The sequence below is a fragment of the Nilaparvata lugens genome, chromosome 2, assembly GCF_014356525.2.
Source record: "Nilaparvata lugens isolate BPH chromosome 2, ASM1435652v1, whole genome shotgun sequence".
In the NCBI taxonomy this organism is placed as follows: Eukaryota; Metazoa; Arthropoda; class Insecta; order Hemiptera; family Delphacidae; genus Nilaparvata; species Nilaparvata lugens.
This window is the reverse complement of record NC_052505.1, coordinates 39,873,213-39,897,357: the sequence shown is the minus strand read 5'-3', so window position 1 is coordinate 39,897,357 and position 24,145 is coordinate 39,873,213. Positions and strand designations below refer to the sequence as shown.

General features: G+C 35.5%; 1 protein-coding gene across 2 annotated transcripts; it reads left to right on the top strand.

Annotated features, from left to right (window-relative positions):
- Positions 1-2,804: 2,804 nt before the first annotated feature.
- On the top strand, positions 2,805-22,205 carry LOC111043523 (nucleoprotein TPR-like). Of its 2 annotated transcripts, none has more exons than XM_022328502.2 (5): positions 2,805-3,101; positions 14,315-14,412; positions 15,760-15,927; positions 18,007-18,096; positions 20,148-22,205. In XM_022328502.2, the coding sequence occupies exons 2-5, from the start codon at positions 14,337-14,339 to the stop codon at positions 21,773-21,775; spliced, it is 1,962 nt and encodes a 653-aa protein (XP_022184194.2). In that variant the 5' UTR covers positions 2,805-3,101; positions 14,315-14,336; the 3' UTR covers positions 21,776-22,205. The 2 variants fall into 2 exon arrangements, with proteins under 2 accessions (XP_022184194.2, XP_039277145.1); XM_039421211.1 differs by lacking the exon at positions 2,805-3,101 and adding an exon at positions 6,877-7,066.
- Positions 22,206-24,145: the final 1,940 nt, after the last annotated feature.

Genomic DNA, 24,145 nt, shown 5'->3' with positions numbered 1-24,145 from the left:
TATCCCAGTTATTTGGCAGGTTTGGAATTCCGCAGATTATAATAGCTGATAATATCCGTTTGGCTCCCAAGAAATGATACAGTTCGCAAAGGAGTGGGATTTTAAAATTATTACAATAAGTCCTCGTTATTCTCAGTCTAACGGCTTAGCTGAAAAGGGAGTGAACATAGCAAAGACTATGATAAGAAAGTGTGCTGAAAGCAAAACCGATTTAAACTTGAGTTTGCTTAACTATCGGAATAGTTGTGTTGCGGGTCTCAATTATTCTCCTGCTCAGTTAATGTTTGGTCGAATGATAAGAACAAACTTCCTATCCTCAAGATAGTTTGAAACTTCATCAACTTCCTCGGGAAGAATAGCAGTGCAAATGACGAACCATAAATTCCAACAGAAAGAAACATACGATAAGCAGTCACGGAAACATGTATCTTATTTCAAAGAAATCAGCCCATTTATATCCAAGATTGGAGAACAAAATTATGGGAGCCTGGAGTAGTTATTAATGAAGCTGATGCCCACGGTCCTATGTGGTGAAGTCCAATAGTGGAAGAATATTAAGAAGAAATGAGAGGTTTTAAGAAGACGATGAAATCAAAGGAAAGGTTGAAAAAGGAAATGTTTGAGAAAGTAAAAGGGGAAGATGTTTGTATATCATGTGATGTTACTTAATCACATGATAACTGTTTGATAAAATAATAAGTTGTTTACTGAGTTTAGTTTGTTATCTAAGTGAATAAAGATGGTTGCTTCAAATGGCTAAGAATTTATTAAGATATTTAAACATAAACTGATTCCGTTTCATAAACTATTTTGTAAACACGTTCACATCAAATCAGAATCAGCTGACTTCAAGGTTATTTTACAGCCCTAGGGCCGTAAAAATTTTACCGGCCTGGACAGAAAACAATCACTTTCGGCCTCCATATGACGCACGTAAACCAGCTCATTACATCCAAGTGGGGCGAAAAAACTTTTTTGCCCGTGGTGCGAACGCTATTTTTCGCCACACAGAGAAATAAACAATATACATATGAGAATAATTGTTTATTAAGCACTTCTAAAAGCAAAAAAGTGGAAGGTTATAGCTCTAGCAAAACTAAGGTAACCTGAATATCAGGAAATTGTCCAAGTATTTTTATTTTTTATTCTGATTTGTTTAAATAACCTAAAAGATTATGTTCAATTAAGTGAGAGGTTGAGTTTATACTTTTTTATTCTTTCAAATATGACAATAAGATGATATTCTTATAAATGTTTTAATTAGGCTATTGAATAATAAACACAAAAAATGATGAAAAGTTTTTTGATCAGCTGTTTTAGCACACTTGAAATTTGGCCAATCTGAATGTCAACGTCTACAATGCTTGTTGTCATCGACTTCGGAAGTTTAGGTAAGAAGTTTTATCCTATTCTGAAATTGAATTTGAATAGTTTATAATACATATCTTATCTCTATTTTATTTGATTCTAATTCCAATCTTTTCAATTGAAATCCAAGTACAATTTAAATAGAAATCAGAATACATTTTATACTTGAGAATCCCCCTAGCTATTAGATATTTGAGAGGTAGATGAAGCAAAAATACATTCATTGCCACAATAATTTATCAACGAAGTAATGTGCAAAATTCATAATAACCTATATCAAATACAATCCTCATCCTATATTCTTATTGTATGATTGCCGGTCTGACTAACAATCATTGTTGGCTTACTTACACTTACACTCACACCCTTTACACAAACTCTCCTATAATAGGTCTGGATTCTTGATTCATGAGATGCCATTAGAGGCCAGTCAATAGGAGTTAGGCTTTTATAAAAACTGAACATTCTTTCAATGATCATCAATTTTTGTCGTTTGAAGTTGCAAATTTGGTGTGAAGTTCTTATTTTTAACAGACTTTAACTTTCTTCCAATTTTCAACGATATTTTCTCAAAGTTTATCATTATCATCTACAGTATAAAAATAATGCCAATGAATTTCAAACATCATTCAATTTTTTTTTGATTGCTGATTCATTGAAGACTAATTCTCCGTACAATATAATAATTATGTCATCCACTGGAGGTGAAAAGTTTCCATAGTATCATACTTCAAACATTATCTACTCTCTTCATCTCATCTTCATCTCCATGAGTTATCATAACTGGTAATTGACATTTTGAATGATAAAATTCTCCCTCTTCAGTAATCAAATCAATGCAGACCTATTTTAATAAACATCAACAAATGGTTAAACATTGGTGCGAGTGTTCCATTGGTCCAGCCCTCTTACTCTCAAACCATCGAACAGAAACAAATTATGTTTCTCAGTGAATTTAATATTTAATATTTAAAGATAATATTTCATTACGTGGATACAGAATCAAGTTGTATCATAATAACTCAATCTTTCGTTCTCAATCATCTACAAGTATGTAGTAGTTTAGTTTCTCAATTAGTTTTTTTTAACTTCTATTACATGCAAAACTGATTGTTCAAGTAATTATTAACACATTTTCAACTAATTGAATTTTTCTTAATAAATTCTGCTGGACGTGAAAAGTGGAGATCTCAGTCAGCTACACCTTATAGCTTTAATATCCTTTACACCTTGATTTTGTACGTTCTCTGATGTGTCATCTGCTGGAGCAGCCTCTTGTGGAGAACGAGATGCTAGTTTTGAACAACTAGCGGAAAGCAAGCAAATACTGCCGGAACCAAGTGAAGCGTTGCGTCAGACTGCGATCGTCCGCGGGTCATGGGTTGGGGGGGGAAGCCGTCGATGGTAGGTGGAGAGAAATGGTGGAAGTTCATCGGTTTCGAGGAAAGGCTCGAAGCAGGAAGGCATAAGGAGCAGAGCAGGTGCAGTCGATCAGTGTTATCAGTTGCGGACAAAAGGAACGTTCTCCAGAATCGAAGAGTACGAGATGAGTGTGTCCCTTGTTGGCTGTCTTCGAGTATAGTGGTACAATAGTATTGCCGTGACCCTCAGCAGCAGCAGGCCAGTGACCGACATACGCTGTCCCACTTCCGTGATCCCCAACGTCACACGCTTCCAGTATTCAGTGAGACGAGCTTCAGGCAACTGGTTTCATCTTTGTTATCTTCGCACAGGTAACCTCAACTTTATGTAGTTTTTTTATTAGCGATACATGTAATAATCATCATAGACTAATAGCAATCTTTGTTATCATTATTATTTGTGTGATCGGCTCGTAAATAATAATTCGATAATGGGAGGATGATGATGATGAGTTTCACCTTTTTTATGATAATTGATGTTGAAATTCACCCATAAAATAGTCATATTGGCATACAGACATGGTTTCTCTATCATTTGTGTTGTAAAGTTACAGTTCGCCAAGTCCCATAGCATATCTCGTACCCAGGATGTTGTTGAAACTAATACTAAAAATTTGAAATTACATTCAGTGACACAATGATGTAGAAAGGAAAACTCCAATTTGTTTGATATTCATGTGTAGTGGAACTGGACCAATCACCAGTGACAGCATCTGAACCAAACTCTACTCACATCATATTCGTGATCTTGGCATTGACTATCCTTGAAACAAGCTTGATTATATATTTAAACAAGCACTGGAGATCAGGGACAATGTTAACGTATGTACCGTACTCACGTTGTAAAGATCTATTTTTTAATATGTTTAAGTTGTACAAAAGGATCGATTGAAATACAGTAAAACTTATATTATCAATATAGAGTTGTTCATATTTGTTAATATTCGTGAAGTATTACTTTCGATTGACTCTTCAAATAGAATTATCATTCACGAGTCGATACAGAGAGTTGTAGCCTACGTACATTTTTTAGATTATTTGTTGACAGGACCACATTCATGGTGTAACTTGGATCCAGTAAATACTAACCCTCACATTATTTTTTACTTTCCTTGCCCTGTTACCATAGGTAAGGAAAGTATTGCTTTCCGAAGAAATTAAGGTACCCCAATTTCTAAATTTAAGTCCCCTGAGTCCAAAAAAGTGGTTTTTGGGTATTGGTCTGTATGAGTGTATGTGCGTCTGTGTACACGATATCTCATCTCCCAATTAACGGAATGACTTGAAATCTGGAACTTGAGGTCCTTACAATATAAGGATCCAACACGAACAATTTCGATCAAATGCAATTCAAGATGGCAGCTAGAATGGTGAAAATGTTGTCAAAAACAAGGTTTTTCGCGATTTTCTCGAAAACGGCTCCAACGATTTACGATCAAATTGATACCCAAAATAGTCATTGATAAGCTCTATCAACTGCCACAAGTCCCATATCTGTAAAAATTTCAGGAGCTCCACCCCATCTATGCAAACTTCGATTTTAGATTCCCAATTATCAGGCTTCAGATACAATTTAAACAAAAACTTTTAGGTGGAGAACATTGAGCATGTAAATCTCTACAATTAATGTTTAGTAAAATTTTCACCTAAAATTGAAAATAAGCTCGAAATTCGAGAAAGTGTGATTATTCAATAGCAAACTGTTGGCAACTGTTGATTCTATTAAATCTTCCACTATGAAGAGATAGCAGACATCGTGTGTCTCTAGCGTTATTGTCCTGTCACCAGCTGGCTCAGATCTTTGAATAGTAGACTTGAGATGCGCGTGAACACTAGCGTCAGGTGATCTATTTCCATAACGGCAAGGAAAGTTGTGTAAGTGCGCCACACCAGATTTTTATATACTTATTTGAACCTATTAATTAGAGCTCTAAGTTCATCTTCATCAGTAATACAAAGTTGAATTTTTGCTTATTACCTTATTTTTATTGAATACCCCTCAGTGACAATATAGTTTTGTTTCATTAAAAATCAATTCTGCTCACTAGGAAATTCTCTCTCTATTTCATTGCTGAAAATAGGCAAGAGTGAGGTGAAGTGGAGTGATGTGATATGATCTGATAAAATCCTCTGTCAGTTTTCTTGCTTGATAATAATGAGCATAAAGAGAACATGACAACCAACTTTATTTTATTCTTGTGAGAGTTTTGATTGTATATTGTTTTCTCACAAGTCGAGTTTTTGCTTTTTGTTGGTTTTATTATGTGTAATGTAACTTGTTCAATTTGCAAAAAAGAATGTTTCATCTGATTTGATTTTTGATTAACACAATATGAAAGTTATGACAAATTTATGTTAATAAAATTGGACATACATTCTTTGTAAATGCCCAATTGCAATGACTAGCCTATTTTCAGCTTCAACAAACTGTAGCATATTATTATGACAACAAAATCAAAATAGAAGCCTTTGGCAGGGTAATAACAGGGGAAGAAACATGAACATGAACATGCACATGAACATGAACATGAAACATGAACATGAACATGAAACATGAAACATGAAACATGAAACATGAAACATGAACATGAAACATGAAACATGAACATGAAACATGAACATGAAGCATGAACCATGAAACATGAACATGAACATGAACATGAACATGCACATGAACATGAACATGAACATGAACATGAACATGAACATGAACATGAACATGAACATGAACATGAACATGAACATGAAACATGAACATGAAACATGAACATGAACATGAAACATGAAACATGGAACGAGTTCACAAGTCGAACTGTCAAACAAAGGAGGATTTCATTAATTTGTTATTATGTGAATGGAACATCTTGATATCAACAAAGCTATTAATTTACTGTAACAATTCGAGATACTAATTCCCGTTGTTACACTATTATCAATCTTTAGTTATCCCTTCCGATAAAACAGTTCTGATTCTACCACATCACCTACCTTTACTGCAACACAAGAAATATTCTGAAGTATGGTGATTATTATTTTTTTTCTATAACAGTGGCTATCAAAGTAGCAAGCAGGCTCTTGTCCAAGCTTAGGCTACCAAGAAGAATTAGAAAATAAATACATTGTAGAATAAATGTGGAGTATTATTTGAGCAATTGAGTGATTATTATACCTTATATAAGTTATGGACGGACTCTGTATTATGAATTCCAGATAAGGATTAAAAAGTAGAAACAATAATATTATTATTCGAATAATAAGTAATAGATTTTCAAGTTACATGACAAAAGAACTCGCAAGATGGAGGATGATAAGAACCCAACAAATTAATCAAAGGTAGCCCACATAGGTTAACAAAACATGATAAGGAGATGTGAAAATGATTATCATCTATGCTACTGATTTGATTCCACGCCATCAGTCTTTAAAACAAGTTTAATACTAGATGTCAGAGTGCCCCTCATTGTTGAACTCCAGTGATATTTCTATTCCAGTATGATGGATGATAATTATTGTCAACCGAAAAAAATGGATCGCTTTCAAATCCTGAATTTATTAATTTACGAATTAATACATGTAATAAATATTGTATTTATTAATTTACGGATTAATACATATAATAAAAATTGTATATATACTGAGTAGACTGAAGACGACTATATTAATATAGTTCTGAGACGAACCTTAGCTGTTGAATTGTATCTTTTTCTTAACTAATGTGAGCAATAAAACTTGATTTGATTTGAACTTGGGATTGAATCTTGTATTTACGTTTCCATAACGGTCACGTTCTGTGTTAGGTTCAATAACGTCTCTTTTACCATAAAAATAATGCAACTACACAGTTCTACTGGGACAAGAGTATAGTCGGCAATTCCTTGTCTCACATGTCGACACGGATATAGAATGCGGTTTTTACGAATAATTATGAAATAAGCAGAATCAATTAACAGTGATGTAAATCTTGAAAAGGAAGGACGTACTTGGTAGACTAGTCATCTTTTTCATCGTAAACTTGTAAATCCTGATAACGTTATTAGTCAACCTCTTGTATAATTAGTTCACTTTTACGAGATAGAAAGTTAGTATGTGGCGGAGAAAGTTGTCTGCTGCTGTATGCTCATCTCTTTACAGCTCAACATAACTTTTTGCAACAAAGCAAGTGGAGAATCAGTCTGATTCAGCCTATTGAGGTATTGAGTCACCCTTCTGTCGAGAATTACACATCGAAATTGTTAAAGTATCGCTATCTCTGAACATTTTGAGATACATTATCTACTGTAAGTACACGTAGACATCTAGTAAACATCTGTAAGTACACAACTTCAGTTATTTACATTTGGACCGATATTTCTGATTTCCTTTATTGGAATGCATCCAATTCCATTTTTGAAACATCCAAAATATTTATCATCTATAAAGCTCATAGCTCATATAGTTTAATAATGCCATTGATATATTAATACAACCCCGAACTGACGAAAATCAGAAAATACCCATTTTTGGAGATAGACTAGTTCTGCTCCAAGGCAACGATATGATATGAAGACCATTACCAGCTTTCTGTCTTTGTGAGTGGGTATCACGAATACAAATAAAAACAATGAATTTGCCTATAAGAAATATTCTTGAAAGTCGAATTTTGTCAATGTGAATCCTTGTAATTCTAATAGAGTCCAGGACTTTCCATTTTGAAGAAATCCATACTTTTTGTGGTCTAGACTCTAGAGAGAAGACATTGATAGGCCTACACCATTAGCTATAAAACTAGACTACTTTTTATGCGCGATGAGCACCAGAATAGATACGCAAGATTACGCTACCAATTTCTGGTCATTGTGATTTCTCTTAGCAGTTTATTAGCGTAGACTCACCTCTCTGCGTACCTCGACGGTGTGGGTATTTTTCAGATTTTCTGTTTATTTACTAGATCGGTTGGAAAGCATGTTTATAACAGCGTAGAAGAGAAAGTACCAAGACAGGACCGCTTCTTTGATCCTTTCACTGTATTTTCAAATCGCTTTGTCAGCTGTTAATCATCTTTTGGTGAGCAGTGAGCAGTCCCACATGCAGTCGCATTATTTATCGACTCTTGAAGAGAGAGTGTCATTTGTGATTAAAGGAACATCGACTTCCTAGTAGAAAAGGTTGAATCAATAAGACATCATTCATGAAACGTGAACTTCAACTTTCTTCGACCTTGAAATCGGTAGCATCAGATTCCGAAAGAAAATTTCGTAGCTGCCTGTTTGGTCATGACGCAAGCTGATTGAAGCCCTGAAAACATAGTATCGGAACTAACAACAATGAACCCGTCTTCATGGAAGTCCAATATTAATTGTGGAATACAACAGGTAAAATATAACTGGAAAATCGGTTTTACTCATAATTTTAAAAATAATTTGTTATTTGGATGAAATTTCTTCAAATCGTGTATTTTCAGAATCAACAAATAGCAATTGATTAATCTTGATGTGAAGTTATCTTGTGTGTAATGTATCGAGAGATCCGAGAATTATTATCACGTCATATTCATAGATAAGTCATTGATCCAATAATTGATTACTCCAATACAAACACTGAATAGTTTTACACACTCTACAATCACAATAAGCAGATTTTGTAATCAGATTGATAAGCCATGCCAATTCAATAATATATATTATGATTGTAATTAAATTTCCATTCTGGATGAAATACTCATTAATAATCTCTTGACCAAAGTGAGTGATGATTTCACGAGTAATCAACAATATAATATTATGAACAGAACAGGATGACGGACTCGATAGAGATTTTTGTGTGAAATATAATATCGTTCATTGTTGGAAGAGAATGAAAGTCACGATTGATAAAGAATAATAATCGAATTATCGAAGAATTATCATAAAATTAAACTGGATTTAAAGCCTGTATTTTTCTTCCTGAGAAGACAGTCTATGTAATATATCAAGGCTAACATAGTTTTAGCAAAGATCTAACAGATCTGTTTACTTAGTCTATGTTCATAGTTTTAGTGATATGGTTATTCGAATAATCAGGATAATCCTCCATTTATCCATCCGTCACCAACAATAATTATGAATTGAGAATAAGATTAATGAATGGATAAATACGATGAAGGATGAAGATTTATCAAGCGATTGCCAAAAATGATTTAATATGAACTTCAAATAATCTTGTAGAAAGTCTCATCCTGGAAATTTCATTGAGTTATTACGTCTAGAGTCATTTGTAGACCAGTTTGTTACTTGAACTTCATTTACATAGAAAGTTGTACTTGATAAGCGGACTCCATGGATAACCTTGACCGTGCTTCAAAAAAGAATTGGCAATCTGACTCGATGTGCTTTCACTCACGTTCATAGCCACTGTGCATGTCTGTACTGGCTAACAGATTGTTCTGATATATGATTCAAATCCTATTGCTACCTGAACCAACCCGAAAAACATATCTTGATTGGAATAAAATTAATTTGATAGTTGAGGAAAGAGAAAATCACACAAACATGTCGTTGCTCGGGCTGAAAAGCTCTATTGAAGAGAAAAATTGAGCTGATCCCCTCAAATGTGAGCTTCTCTCTGAGACTGCAGGAAACAACAAGAAAGGAATCTTCATGTTGATCAGAATAATATTTTCTATTGACTTCAATGAATTAGTAGGAGGAATAGAACCAAGTACAAGTTGCTGAAATGTGTACTGCAGGGGAAAACTCTTGGCAAAAGATGCGTTGGTCGAAGTCGTATATCTTGGCATAAGAATCTGAGAACGTGGTTTGGAGTGTTTACCCCCGAACTCTCCAGAGCACCTGTCGGAAAGAATATCATTGTCAGAATGATTGCCAACATTCGTTAACGGATAGGCACCAGAAAAAGAAGAGTACAATAGAAGCTTTGACTTGAGTCGAATTAATCGAATTGTATTACTCGGTTTTAAAAATCACATCAAAGTATTATGAAGTATATACATAATACTTCTGAATTTATATATATCATGGAAAATCAATCATAATATTATGTTAAATTCATTCATCAAATGATTCAAATAAGTAAATTCGGCCTGCCTGGGGCTTTACTGGTTACATTCAAGTTACCGTACTGTATGTTCTCCCATTTTATTGAATGTCATAAATAACATTTTCGGAGACTTCAAAGAAGTAGCGAGAATTTGATTGGAGAAGTTGAAATTGCTATTTCCTGAAAAAGTTGGATGAGATTGGAACAAGCTTAACTTGTAGCGTGTAACGTTAATTAGGCACAATTTGCATAATTTAAGCGTCAAATCTTACAACATCTTGGTTATAAAGTGCTGAGGAATTCACTCTTCCAAACCATAATAATTTCATAATTTGATTTGAGATTTGTGAGTTTTCTCCATCATGTTAGACAATATCAACCTAAATATCTCATACATGATGGAAGCACCGCAATATGTGTTTAAATTTAGTTTCTTCTGCATGAATAACACAAATGACCGGAGAAAACGTCATCACGATGCAACTGTAATCTTCCTTTTGTAGAACATTATTTAACACAAGAGTAATACAATTATTATCAAGAACAGTATTGTTCCTGATAACATATTGTTATTTCAGACCCATGAGTCCATTGTCCTTTGTCAAGTTAATGAGGTTCCAGGTCATGATTATTTGACAGTCACTACCGTCACTGCGTCACATCAGCAGCAAATTAGTGGTCGAACAAACAGCTCCAGCATGAAAATGTAAGCTATACCTGACTCTGTGTCTATGCAACTTTGACTTGTAAAAGAATAGCTCATAAACGTCACCCTTCCTGTATAAGGCATTTTTTTATTAACATTCTTTGTTGAACCCATGTACAATATTTTTCTATTCAGGTCTCAATTATTCTCAGGAATGAGAGATATGCCTTTGATGTATACAAAAAACATATAAAATATTACTCACTTCTAATTCAAGACATGATAACACTCTCATTCCCACTGTCAACAAAAAATAATAATGAATTCATTACTCCTATCTGTGCAGAGGAAACCATTATATTGTAGGGTGATTAATTTTATCTGTTGCTGATCCGCAACTCGTCCAGTGTAATTTTTAATCGAAATTTGACATTGTCTCATCTACTTAGCTATTGACAACCGTGAACATAATTTAAACACATTTTATAGGCTCATCGAACTTTTGTTGAAATAATTTTTAATATAGGCCTATTCATATATCCGTTCATGTATCATACTGGTACTTGGATCAATTGAAATCGGTCAATTGATCGGTTGATCAGTCACAAATAATCAATCATAATTTCTTTATTTGTAAAATAACACCATAGTACCATTTTTGAGAGCTTTTTAATGTAAAATTACAAATTAAAAAACAACCAGTTTCAGAAAGGGTATTATGGTGTTAATTTTTACAAATAAGAAATTAAGTAGCCCTGAATATATAAGTTTTCAGAAAACAATAATAATTCATTTATCACCATGATATGAATCTCTTTTTCTAAACACTCTCAAAAATTGTATAAATCAAATTGAGTTCGACTGATGACTGTGATAGGAGACAAACTAGCATGATATATCATCTGTGACTTACCGATTTGAATAGGTTCATTTGAATTTGTTTAAATAATATAATATAAAAACATCAAGCTCTATTATACATGAAGTGAATAGCTCTCCACGCTTACGGCTCTTACTATGAGTTATTCATAAATAAAAAAAGATTCGAACCATGCCTATGGAGGAAGCTTGCAATATTCAGGTGACAGACACCAATACACACCTGAATCGTAATCAAACCAGTCGGAAAATTTGAATAATCTTCGGAAACAGTACACATGTGTCCCACAAAAGATAGCAAACTACATCACACCTCATTCCTCTAACGGTACAGTATTGAACTTCCTTCAGAAATGTTTTTAGTGGAACCGGTTGGTTATGCGGTCTCGTTTGACATTCCAAATTAAATAAGGTAACAAGAAAAGGAATAATAGTTGAAAATTCGAAAGGTTTATCTACACATGATACTCTTTCGAGAGCGAGTAAGGTTTTCCAGGGGAAATTGTCTACTATTATATTAGAGAGCAAGGATAAGTTCCACAGTATTCATAACAACAGAGGATCTCACAGTTTTCTAAAATTTCTGTCATTCACTTCAATAGCAGCTCCGTTTTTCAATTTTCAATTTGTTTCTTCTGTTCTACTTTTAATCGGTTAATGATGATTATGATTTTCTTCAAGATAATGTAACTGAGTTACATTGAATATGTTGTAGTTACTCCGGTTGAACCACTTGTTAGCCAGGTCAGCTTCCCTTACGTCTGTGTGCTTCCAAATGTATGAGTCCGAAGTATGAGTACAAATCCCAATATTATCATCCCTAACCCATCAGCAACGTATAAGCGAAGGCAATTTAATACTATATTTGTATAATTCGAGTAAAGTACTCTCTATAATACTCTCTTTGTATTTATAAACGATTTTCAAAGTTTATTTAGCTACAACTTTAACCCATGTAAGACTGGTTGCCTAGCAATCAGGATGATTTTAGTGGTTGTTTGCGAGGAAATCAATGGTACACTTCATAAGTTTGGCCCTATATAGGAAGGGAAGGGATCGCAGTTATCAGGAGAAATGAACATTTTAGATTCAGCCAACAAAATCTGTTACGAACCATGAATCAATACATTTTTTATGACAAAAATTTCTTATGAACAAGAATTTTTTTTGATTTCATTAAAAAATTCCAGTGTCAGATCAAGGTAAACAAAAGTACAAACTTGCATTCTCTTTCAAGGAGGCTCACCAAGACCCACCTGTACGCCAGTACTGCGCCAGTACTGCGCTGTACGCCAGGATTTTTATTGAACTTGTGATCCACATTTATATCTCGAAATAGTCTTGACATATATATGAATTTCATGATATTTTTTTGAACTTTCCTTTCTTATTCCTGAGCAGGAATAGACCTTCCTATCCTTGATAAATCTCAACCTCGTCAGCCTAATGCTCCACATTGAAGTGTACTTTTCATCTCAATATTATTTGTAAAAAATCACCAAGGCCCGGTTGTACAAAAGCCTGTTAAATTTTAATCATGATTTCAAATGCTACGAGAATCAATAAGAGAAGGTTTTTTAAAGAACTCTGATTCTCGTAGCATTTTACGGCTAAAATTTTACAGGCTTCTCTTCAATTAGTTTGGATATTAGTTTGTTTACCAAATTTTCTTGAATTTAAATTCAATCTACACTCATGGATAATATCTTAATCGTGTATAGACCAATAGACATTAGCTGCATTATTCTTCAAAATGATCATGGTGGATCATTCTGCATCATAAATAAATCACACTACCGGGATATATAAATATGACGGGCGAAATATTCATGTAAAGTGGGAAACCCATGTGTGTATTGCCGAGTCGGCCCTTCTACGAAAGCGAGATTGATGAGCAGCTTCTTTGGGTAGAAATAAATAAATGGAGGTAGCAGACCGGCTTAGCTGAACTCCTTCTAGTTGGCCCACTGCCGGACATCCGGTTTATCGAAGGAGGTCGCTGCGCTGCCGTCACCTATAACAGTACTCACTACTCCGAACTGTCTCTCACTTACTCTCACTCAAACTCATAATTTTCTCTCACTCTCCACACTCATTCACATACCTCTCACTCTTACTTGCGCCCAGACACGCACATTACTTTTAGCTTCTTTGTATTTTCTCCAGTTCACATCCACATACCTTATTCTCAAATACTCTCATTACTGAGTGGGTACACTCCCACTCTCATCATGCTTCCACTTACCTATCTTAACAAGTATGCAATGCATCCACATCCCACTCATTTACTCTCATTTTTGTGTTTTCTGTGGGAACTTTTTTCGTCATTATTTGAAGATATGTGCCAGCTTTAAACGCTACTAATCACGTGCGTTACAAATTACTAAGTGGAAGCATAGAGAAACAATAGCGTAAGTAGATATCCCATAGTATAGGGAATTTATGTCGCAATTTTTACTGTTATCTCAAGCCGATTACTGTCGATTATTGTCAATTTTCACTGTTTTGTTGGAGTGATAGTGTATGAACGGCACAATATGAGAGACTACCAGCGTCAAAAAGCTTCACGGGAAAGAACTACGTGAACTATCGGCTTGGGATGACAGTAAAAGTTGCGACATAAATTCCCTATACCATGGGATATCTACTTACGCTATTGTTTCTCTATGGTAGAAGTAGGCAAAATTGTCAACTTACTCCAATTTGAAATGAGTGGTATTTGGGTGTATCAATCATTAGACACCTTAAATGAACCCATAATTGGTACTCACTCTATACAGAATATACTACTCTTCAATGTTTGTTTCCATTACCATGGGTTCTTCTTTCAATTCTTTGATTATATTAAAATAATCCTGATTCAATTCAGTACAACGAGTTGTGAGGCATGTTTGACAACAAAAATATCAATTATTTTGTCATATATACATTTTTCTCGTATGATTTGGTACTGCTAAAAACTTATCAATGTTTGATATTGTTGCAGGAGTTGAACTCCAAGAGGCAGAATGCGGCTTGCCGTCGTGTTCGAATTGCTTCTCATACTTCTCATCATAGCGTTTGCTGCTAGCAACGTTATTAGAGGTAAGTTAATATTTACATTCAATCCAATAATACATAACAAATGATATCGTAGTACAATTTTTTTCTCTGCATTGGGAAATTGAAGATTAAAGTTGAATCAAATCATACATTAGAAGCATTCATGTCACTTCAATCACCTATGAGCTTAGCGTGGGTAATGAGGCAGATGATAATGAGAGATGAATGGATCTAGTTTTAGGTGGGTTCCGAACCAACAAGAAGCGATTCTACAACTCATGAACCATATTCAGATGTATTGGCTGAAGCGGTCACCCTTCCAACGGGAGTAGCAGGCGCATGATTCTCAACTGATCTAAGCGATAGCTCATCTAGTGAGATCCACGTTATAATGATTTGATTACCATTGGTGCTACCATCCTTGTCTATCATTCGATCAAGCAGATAGCGCTATCCTTTTCAGGCTCCACAACGATGCCAGATCGGTTTTAACAATGTAGAAGTAATCAACAAAATATTCAATTTCAATTATCTTAATTTATTATTTAATAATTGGAAAATATATTTTCTTGGCGAATTAAATATGATTGATTATTTAAACAAGAATGTGGAGTTAATATTACATCAGATTATAGTGATATCAGTTATCCCCTATAAAAGAAATTGGCAAGGCAGTTCTACCATCCAACTCCACAGCCATTATAACGTGAACCTCACTATTGTGACGCTCAACATGGAAATTATAGAAATACTATTATAAGTTTTGAGATAAGTATTTATATTCAATAATTGCAAAGAGAAGAATGAAATGGATCAATAGTAATAAAGATAACAATCAGCAATCAGAAGTAGAAGTGAAGTAGGTCATTTGATTCAATACAGAATTTTTTTATGGTTTTATTGGAATTAAACATGATTATTTTTCTTATTTGCTCATTCACTATCAATAATCAATATCATCTATGAATAGGTATTCGATATCTTCACTTATGGAGCCACTTGTATAGGCCTACTGTGGTGATATTTCACCAAAATTACCATAAAACAAAGAAAAATCAATAAAGAAAGAGAATTTGTAAAGAAATCTAGAAGTCTAATAAATAAATCTCATTTGTAATTGGTCTAGAGTAAGGTTTAGAGCAGTTTTGGGCGAATGGCTGTTGTTTTTACCTGGATTGTATTTGTATATGAATGAATAAATAAATAAGCACAGAAATACTTTATTGCATGTGTCAATGCCTTTCAGAGCTATTGAACGATACAGATATAACGTCAAGCTTCAAGCTAAAGCAAAGTTTCATGGAGAGTTACTTCGCTTATAATAATTACAATATGTTCTCTAGTTCAACCATATTTGTAATTTTTATAAAATTGTCTTTCCTGCTTCAGATCCGAGTGCATTGAACAGAGCGAGACTCTTGAAGAAGGTTGAGAAAAATGTGAAACGAACAAAACAGGAAACTTCAACTTCACCGACCAAGTACTGCAATTGCTCCTCATCCATGTGCAACTGCTGCAGAGACTTCAACATACCGGTCGTTTCTGCCAAAGGCCCAGGTAATGAGACAATTCGATTTTGATTTTATTGGTACCATTTGCCTTAAATACAATAAACCACACCATATTCTGTTGCATTCCTGTTGGAAAATTTCATTCTAGGTGATCAAATGGATTAAAATTCCCATTTCAGTAAGTTTTCCTTGAAAAGAGGGAACCGAATCGAATTTTTTATAGAGTTCAAAAATAGGCTCTATCTCAGAAAGGATTATTTTTCATCATTTTAAAAGGAATAAGGCTGGAAATTGATCGATACTGATCTATTAATCAAGCAATAACTTAATCTCCATTGATACGAAGAAAGTGAAAATGTTTTTTAAATCCCAAGTTCGTGACATAATATGTGATTCAAGTACAGTTGGAAGAGAATTTCAAAGTTTTTAAAAAGATTTCTCAGTCCCTAATGAATAAGTAATCCCAGTACTGGATCTCGTACAAGAATAATCTCAACCTTCTGTCTGCCCTAAAAACATGTTTGAGGTACCGTTTTAACTTCAAACTTTCAACTTTGATTGAAGACGAATGAAAGTCAATAGATTTTCTCGTGAATGTTAATTATTGGGAAATAATTAATAGGCTTATTATATATCAGCACTTTCCAGACTATTGGAAATAATTTGACTTAATCGAGGCTTCTTGAATTATACTTGTATATCTGCTTCATTAAGTAATGGTGTATTGTAAAATTGTTCCCAAAACAAAGAAATCAATTTATTGAAATGAGCAATCAGAAAGTCGATCCGTCAGTTGGAACCTTTCTATCCTGTGGAAGTACCGAATTGCTTTCTTTCATCAGCCTACTAAATGGTTCCGGTGAAAAAATACAGCCTAAAAGGATTTTCCTGCGACTCTCTAATTCGTGTGCATTTAATTAGCCGCTATGAAATCAGTAGTTGAATTTCGTTTCAACTCAGAAGCATGTAGGTTGGATTCTTGGTGCCGCGTCAATTGATTTCCACGATTATTTCAGTACAGTGGACTCCACGATTATCGAGGAAACAGTAGTAGGCCGCCTTGATCGAGCGTTCTACGTCCGTAGAAGATCGCTGTTTATTGAGATTAAAAACCTATAACGGTCCAGTCGTTTAGCCAATTAGCCACGCGAGAAATAAAATTCAGCTCACAGCTCCCAGGCCGAAGCATAGGATGGCACACTTTCGCGTCAGATTGCGTCCAAACACCGGCAGATAGCGTTGGCCGCGCGAATCGCCCCTGATCTTGAATCAGTTCCACGGAATCGGCCAGCAACTCCAGTTATTCATCATTATGAACTCCATGAACCGGAACCTCGTGAACTAGCTTTGGAAATGGAGCGGTTTAATAGAAAATTAATGTAGCCTACGGTAATCCAGAAGGATATAATATTGACTGTGGAGTAGGCTACACTATTGACAAATTTGCTCAGAGTAGAAACAGCCAGTGTTAGACCCACCACTCGGCCAAAAATAATCATTCTTATTTATATAATTTTTTTTTAAATTGCCGACTGTAAATAGTGGAAGTTACATTTATTTCTTTTGTTGCTTTGATACCCTTGGCAGAATCGTTCTCAGATCGGGACTGTATAGGTCACCGATTGTTTTTCATTGCTGAGATATGGGAGGTGGGAGCACTGAGTTGAAAAATGGGTTAGGCCTACAATTTTTCATAATAATTGAACGAAGAAATTCTCTCTGGGAATGTACTGCAGTTTAGATGTCTACTAAGGGAAGTGTTTTATCACCATCAAGGTAGATTAAGAACCGATGACTCTTTAGAGTTTCGGAAATTTAATTTGATGGGAATAAATTTGATTAATGGGAAAGAGTATGTGCTTATTGCCTTCTATATTGTACTTTCATTATTACTGTCAGGAGGTATCAATCTTAAAAATTAATTCCATGGCAAATTTCAAGAATAATAATTTCAACCGAATAATGAAAATAGCAACAACTAATTCATTTTCTATTTTCTTGAATAAAGACAGTTGAAAAGATAGATTCTTGAAGCGTTCTCACACACAATATTTGTATTCATGAATTTTTCTTATTAAACTGCTCAAAGCTGCTACAATAATTAAACTGGACTCTTTCTTTGCAGGATGTGCTACAATTTCATTCTTGAAAGACAACGAATTTGGAATTTCGATGAAATATGGAGACCGAGTTTTGAGAAACATCACAATCACAGGTAAGTCACACAAGTCTCATTTCATTGTTTCCTGTAAATTCCTTTTATGATACATAATATCTTTGATGTATGAAAATTCATGCTGTTCCCGATTGATGACACATTGATATTGATTGACATTTTCTCGTGAAAATATCCTATCATGTGAATGAAAATTGAAGTTTTCAGCACCACTTGGCATTTCTTTCCAGAAATACCATCCATTTTTTAAGGACTCAGAAATTAATAAATTTACTTATTTTAGTTTAGTTATTGTTTTTTCTTGGCTATAGCTTACGTCCTTTTTATAATTTTTTTATTTATTCCAGTCCATTCTGCAGCTATCTAATTATTCAAAAAAGGTAGACCTCATACAGCATAATGAACTTGACGTAATTTATTGCAAATCAATCAATCATTAACTATAATGCCAACGAGTTCTAACATAGAGGAAAAGTGAAGAGAAATATCATAATAAAGTACAGAAATATTGAAACAATACTACCGTAGAAATCGTCCATTAAAAACAGTCTCCGCTACTACTTTTCAGCTTCCACCTTTCAGAGTAGCTACAGTGGAACTAGAGGAACTATAATAAAGTTATGTTACTATTATAATCTGCAAGAATGGCACATTATTCTATGGATTGCAGGAGTTTTAACGCAATGTGGTCTATTGAAATAAATCGATTGAAAAGCGATGAGATTGTGTGTAAATATTACAACCACTCCAATTCTACGCATCAAAGAAAATCGATCAGTGTTTGGTTCAATAACATAAACGATTGCTCTTCTTCCAACTGCAAGTTCCGTTAGCACTAGCACTAGCAGTAGCTTCACACTCCACCAACCGTATTGTATTGGCCAATTTATTTGTATTTGGCGTAGAAGTGATTCAGGTGGCCACGGCTGGCCTTTGCAACGGGCCAGCAGCCACCGAGTTCACTGCCTCATCGATCAGTTCACACTTCTCCAATTCCAAACACTCTTCGCGGATCATGGCTTCCGTGTGAATTGTCGCTCTGCGATAAACGCCACAGACCAAACTGTAGTCACAGATCTATATAAAAACGTGATCGGGAGTGGGAATTCAATCAGTCTTAAGCAAATCACATACACCGTAAAAGTTATCAGAATAGATGTAAGAATGAGAATTTTAGTTTCGAGCATGAACTTCTAAAAAACATTCGAAGCTGTAAGGTTTTTTGAGATCAGATAATTATGATTTAAGCATCGTAAAAAGTTTTAACGATTGAATTGGGAATATTTTTGTTGAAACTTATTTGTATTTTTTTCTCAGGTTCAGATAGTCGATTTCTCTTTATTATTTGAACTTTGATTATTCAATTATTGAATGTGAAATGAACTATGAAGAATATGGGCGAAGAATAATACAACAATAATCAACCTCCACAATAAGCTAGAAATCAGTATGCAGTCTCGTAGTCTTGTATTTATTCCACCCGTATTCAGATAGGCTACAGAATATAAACAATCGTTTTATATTTTGTTATGGTGAAGTGTTATGTATGATAAAGTGTCCTTATGTGTCCTACTAGTTTCTATCTGATTGATGTAGATCTTGATCATTCAATTTTGCTGGTTGAGATGCGAGAGTCACTTTAATTTCAATCGTATGTTGTGGAAGTCTGGGAAACCACCTACTCTAATATTCGATAATCATTATGAATCACTTTGATAATCATCTCTGGCGCCTCTACGATGATAAGTATTCTATAGTGATGGTAATATCATTATAATGGTAAATAAGGTAATTACCATTTGGGAGTAGATTGGATGAAAGGAATAAGGGTAGTTAGTGTGCATTCACTATTCTTTCAACTCTATCGATATACAAGTGTGATAGAAATTTGAAAATGAAAACTGTACATAGAAATCGTTATAATTTCACCTTATAGTTTATTAACTCCAATCAGGACTATATAGCTTACCATATTAATAGAGTACTGGTTTGCTGGTGTTATAGAAAATCATCCATTATTATAAAAAATGTTTTTCCTCCATATAAGTTGTTCTAGAATCTGTAAAAATATTAACTTTTGTTTTGTGTAGGTGAGAAGCCACAGCCAGTCTGCATGCGTCTGCCTGGAGGTGTCTCCAAGTTCTGCGGTCGTGTGTACAACATCGAGAAACAGGGCGAGCAGTTCAAAGCCTGCTTGGGCTTGGAGCTGAGAGCGCTGGAGAACCTGGAGGCTGCTCTTCGAGTGTCCTGCTTCCGTTTCGGTCCAGGGGGACTGAAGGTGGAGGCGGCGGAGCCATTCCCGCCTGTTGTCAAGCAGAAAGGTGACAAAAACGAGGAGGAAGAGGAAGAAGACGATGATGAGTATGCGGATGATGACGATGACGACGATGATGATGACTTCGGCCTTTCTGACGATGACGATGATGATGACGATTCAGAAGATGCCGCCGATAATGATGTGGACTCAGCTGACTACACCGGGTTCAGTGCGTTGAGCAGTGAGTTCTTAGAGGGCTTCTTCGGTTCAGATTCCTCCAAGAAGAAGAGGAAGAAGCCACAGGTGAAAGAGAAGCCATTCTCGCATTCATCGATGCACTCAATCATGACTCATAAGCAAGAGAGTATGCAGTCACAACCGATGCAGCCCGTAGCCCAGACAATGTCACAGCGTCCCAACAAGGTCAAACCCACGCGGGTAGCTCCTGCGGTAAATCCTGCAAACCCTCCCGTTGTGGCAACAGTACCCAAAGTGCCTGCGGTTAAACCAACAGCAGCTCCACTACGCAACCGAGTCAAGGTCAAGGTGACTGTCCCCTCCACTACCCCCACAACCACCACTGAACGAGTCACCCCTTCTTCCATCGAGCCTGTAGTTTTCATCGAAACGACCACGCCCCAGCCAATTATTGAAACTACTGAGAACACCCGAGAGGAGGATGGAAACATGGGAATGATAACTTCAACAATGGTCTCGATCACCTCAATGCAACAGTTGGAAGAGGAGGAGGAGGACGAAGAGGAAGAGGAAGAAGAGAATGAGAAAATTGGCGGAGGTGGCGGTGGTGGACTCTCAACAACAACCGAAATGGGAACAACAGAGCACACAACTGAAACTTACACTGAGCGTGATGTATCAATGTCAGATAGGGTTGACGAATTGAAAATGGAGAACGACAAAGAGCTGTTGGTGTCAGCAGCCAAAATAAAGGATGAAGATGATGAGGAGGAGGAAGAAGATGACGATGATGATGACGATGTCGCTTCAGTGGTGGATGTGACAACTCTGTTAGATGATGATGAAGACGCCGATCATTTCGGAACGAACGTGGATGGGAAGCAGCCGAATAAGAAGAAGGAGGAGGACATTTTGAGTGGAATCTTGGACGATGACGACGATGATGAGGAGGAGGAAGAAGAGGAAAGCGCCAAGAAGAAGGATCAGAGGACAATTTCTCTGGGTGAACCAGTTTCGTTTGTGAGACAGGAGCCGGAGACCACAGTGAGGGTGGTGGAGCAGCCCACTACAACAGCAGCCCTCCAGCAGACCTCAACCACCAGGGAAGAAGAGAAGGTCACAAGGCCTCCGCTGGCAGGCATGAGGCTGTTCGTCATAGACCCCAAACATCCCTCTAATCCAAAGGTGGAGAACGCGAGGAGCTCACGCGCACACAGGCGCATGCGCCTGCCACCCCTTGGCATGGAGTCGCAGTTCTCGTGATTTGAAGCGGCTTCTCTCAAATCGCCTGACAGCCTTCACCAAAAATCACAACTGATTCCTTTAAGAGACTGTGAATGTTATTTATTGCTTTATTTATAACTTCGCTTTAGGAGAACGTTAGTCTTGTAAATATTTATTTATTTATTTGTTCGATAAATTTCTGTTCAAGTGAATTGCAAGTTAATAAGATTGATTGTAGGATTATTGGTGAATATTCGAGATCACTTATAATTTATTTATTTGAATAATTCATTCAGTTTGTAACATCTTTACCAGCAGTATACCAAAAACTATCTCACTGCTATTCAATATAATTTACTTATTTAATTTGTAAGAAATAAATTTAAATGTGGGAGAAGGTAAATCTATGAAGCCAGACTGACCACCACCACTGCCATCTCTTAATACTTTCAGCTCAAACAAGTGAGAAGTTGAGCTGGGAACCTAACTTAGGTACTAAGTGTTCAATCGGATGATTTTTAATTGGCGAGGCGCGGCGCGTCTCTTGTGTGCTTTGAGCTATAATCTCTTATGACAGCGTACACAAATGTTATATCATTTTAGGCCTCACCTATATTGGAGAGAGGTTGAGTTTTTCCAATAGTCTCGAAGATAGGAATGCTTTTTGAAAGTACCAAATGTGAGCTCACCTTCAGTACGGTGCTGACAAAAATGAACTGGTAACTGACTATCATAGAGGCAATATTCGAGACATGGATTGGTTATTCTATGTCACTATCTTTCAAACATCGGGAAGCTGGTCTACAGTAGTAATTTTATGTCAAAAAGCGCTTTCTCGAGCGCTTTTTTCTTACAGAACGCCCAACCACAATACGAGGAGCAACGAGTGGAATTCCCAAGAGACCCAAGTGAAAGACAATAATGTATCCTGTTAACTCATTCTTGAGATCAGATAAAGATTGCTCGCTCATCAAAATGAGTCACTTCTCAAAAGTAGCTATTTTGAGTCATTTAAAGATCTGCTTCATCAGAGATCTCAAGTCAAGGAGGACATTAGGCGCGATAGAAACTTACAATAAAACATAATTCTACATAGATTGAAAAAGTATGGATTAGAGCAGGGCTCTCCAACCTACGGCCCACGGGCCACATCCGGCCCGCCAAGAGTAATTGCAACAGTATATATTCTAAAAAATATATTTACACAAAGAAGGTAACCTGCTTCTTTCATTTTACAGTTCTCTCACAGAAAAAGACTTTAAAAACATAAAAAACCATGCTAAAGCTATGTTTTCTTTTTTTGGATCTCCCCACAAGTGTGAGCAGACATTTTCAAAAATGAAGTTTGTTAAATCCAAATACAAATCTTCCTTATCAGATGAACATTTGAAATCAATTTTAATGATTGGAACCACAAAGTTTGATCCTAAATGGGCGGACATTCTAAGTGGAAAACAAATATGCGATATTCTCACTAAAAAAAGTATTCTCTTTCAGATTGGTAATTTTTTTAAATTCTTGTATTATCAAATTGTCTTATTACTATTGAAAAAAAGTTATCATATTTTGTTCAACTTGCTAAACTCATGCATTCTCAAGTTTTATTATGACCTTTTCACACTCACTAAATTTGACTTTGTATTGAAATGAAATGGTTTTTTCCTTCCTGTATTTTAATTAAACCCTACTTAAAACTCCTCATATTATTTTAATGGAAATATAATAATTTTAAACCCTCCAAATCCCCTGTCGTTTGTAACCCACAAGTCAAATTCCACGTACATTATTTTTTATTGGCCCTCTAAGCTTCCATAGAATTAACAATGTGGCCCTTGGATGGAAAAGGTTGGATAGGTACCCCTGGATTAGAGAGTTAGCATAATTACAAATTGTTTCTATCCACATGAATTGGCGGAGTTCAAACCGATAAGCAATCGTTAATTTTCGGAGAAGGATAGACTACCAAATATCCTTTTCATGAAAATAATAGATTGAAAATCCACTTTTTGAATTGTGACATCACCTAAATTTGGATCAGAAAAATAACACAAGTCTTTCTTGGTATTTCATCTTGGGTAGAAGAGATGCCGGAAAACCATATGAAGAGATAGCAATAAAAAAATCTGGTGACGAGATCAATTCTGCTATCTCTTTCAGTGAATAATTTAATAGGTCAACCAAGCTACCTAGAATACATTCTAGGTACATAGGAAACTGCAGTTGCCTCTCATTAACTTTGCATTCGAATAATCACATTTTCTCGAATTTTTGAGCTTATGTTGAATATTGAGATAAAATGTTACTTGACATTAATTAATTAATTTATTTATTTAATCATTCAGAATTACACACTTACAGAAAAGTAACACAGTCTTATAAGCCCAAAACGGTTCCAATTCTAATTTATAC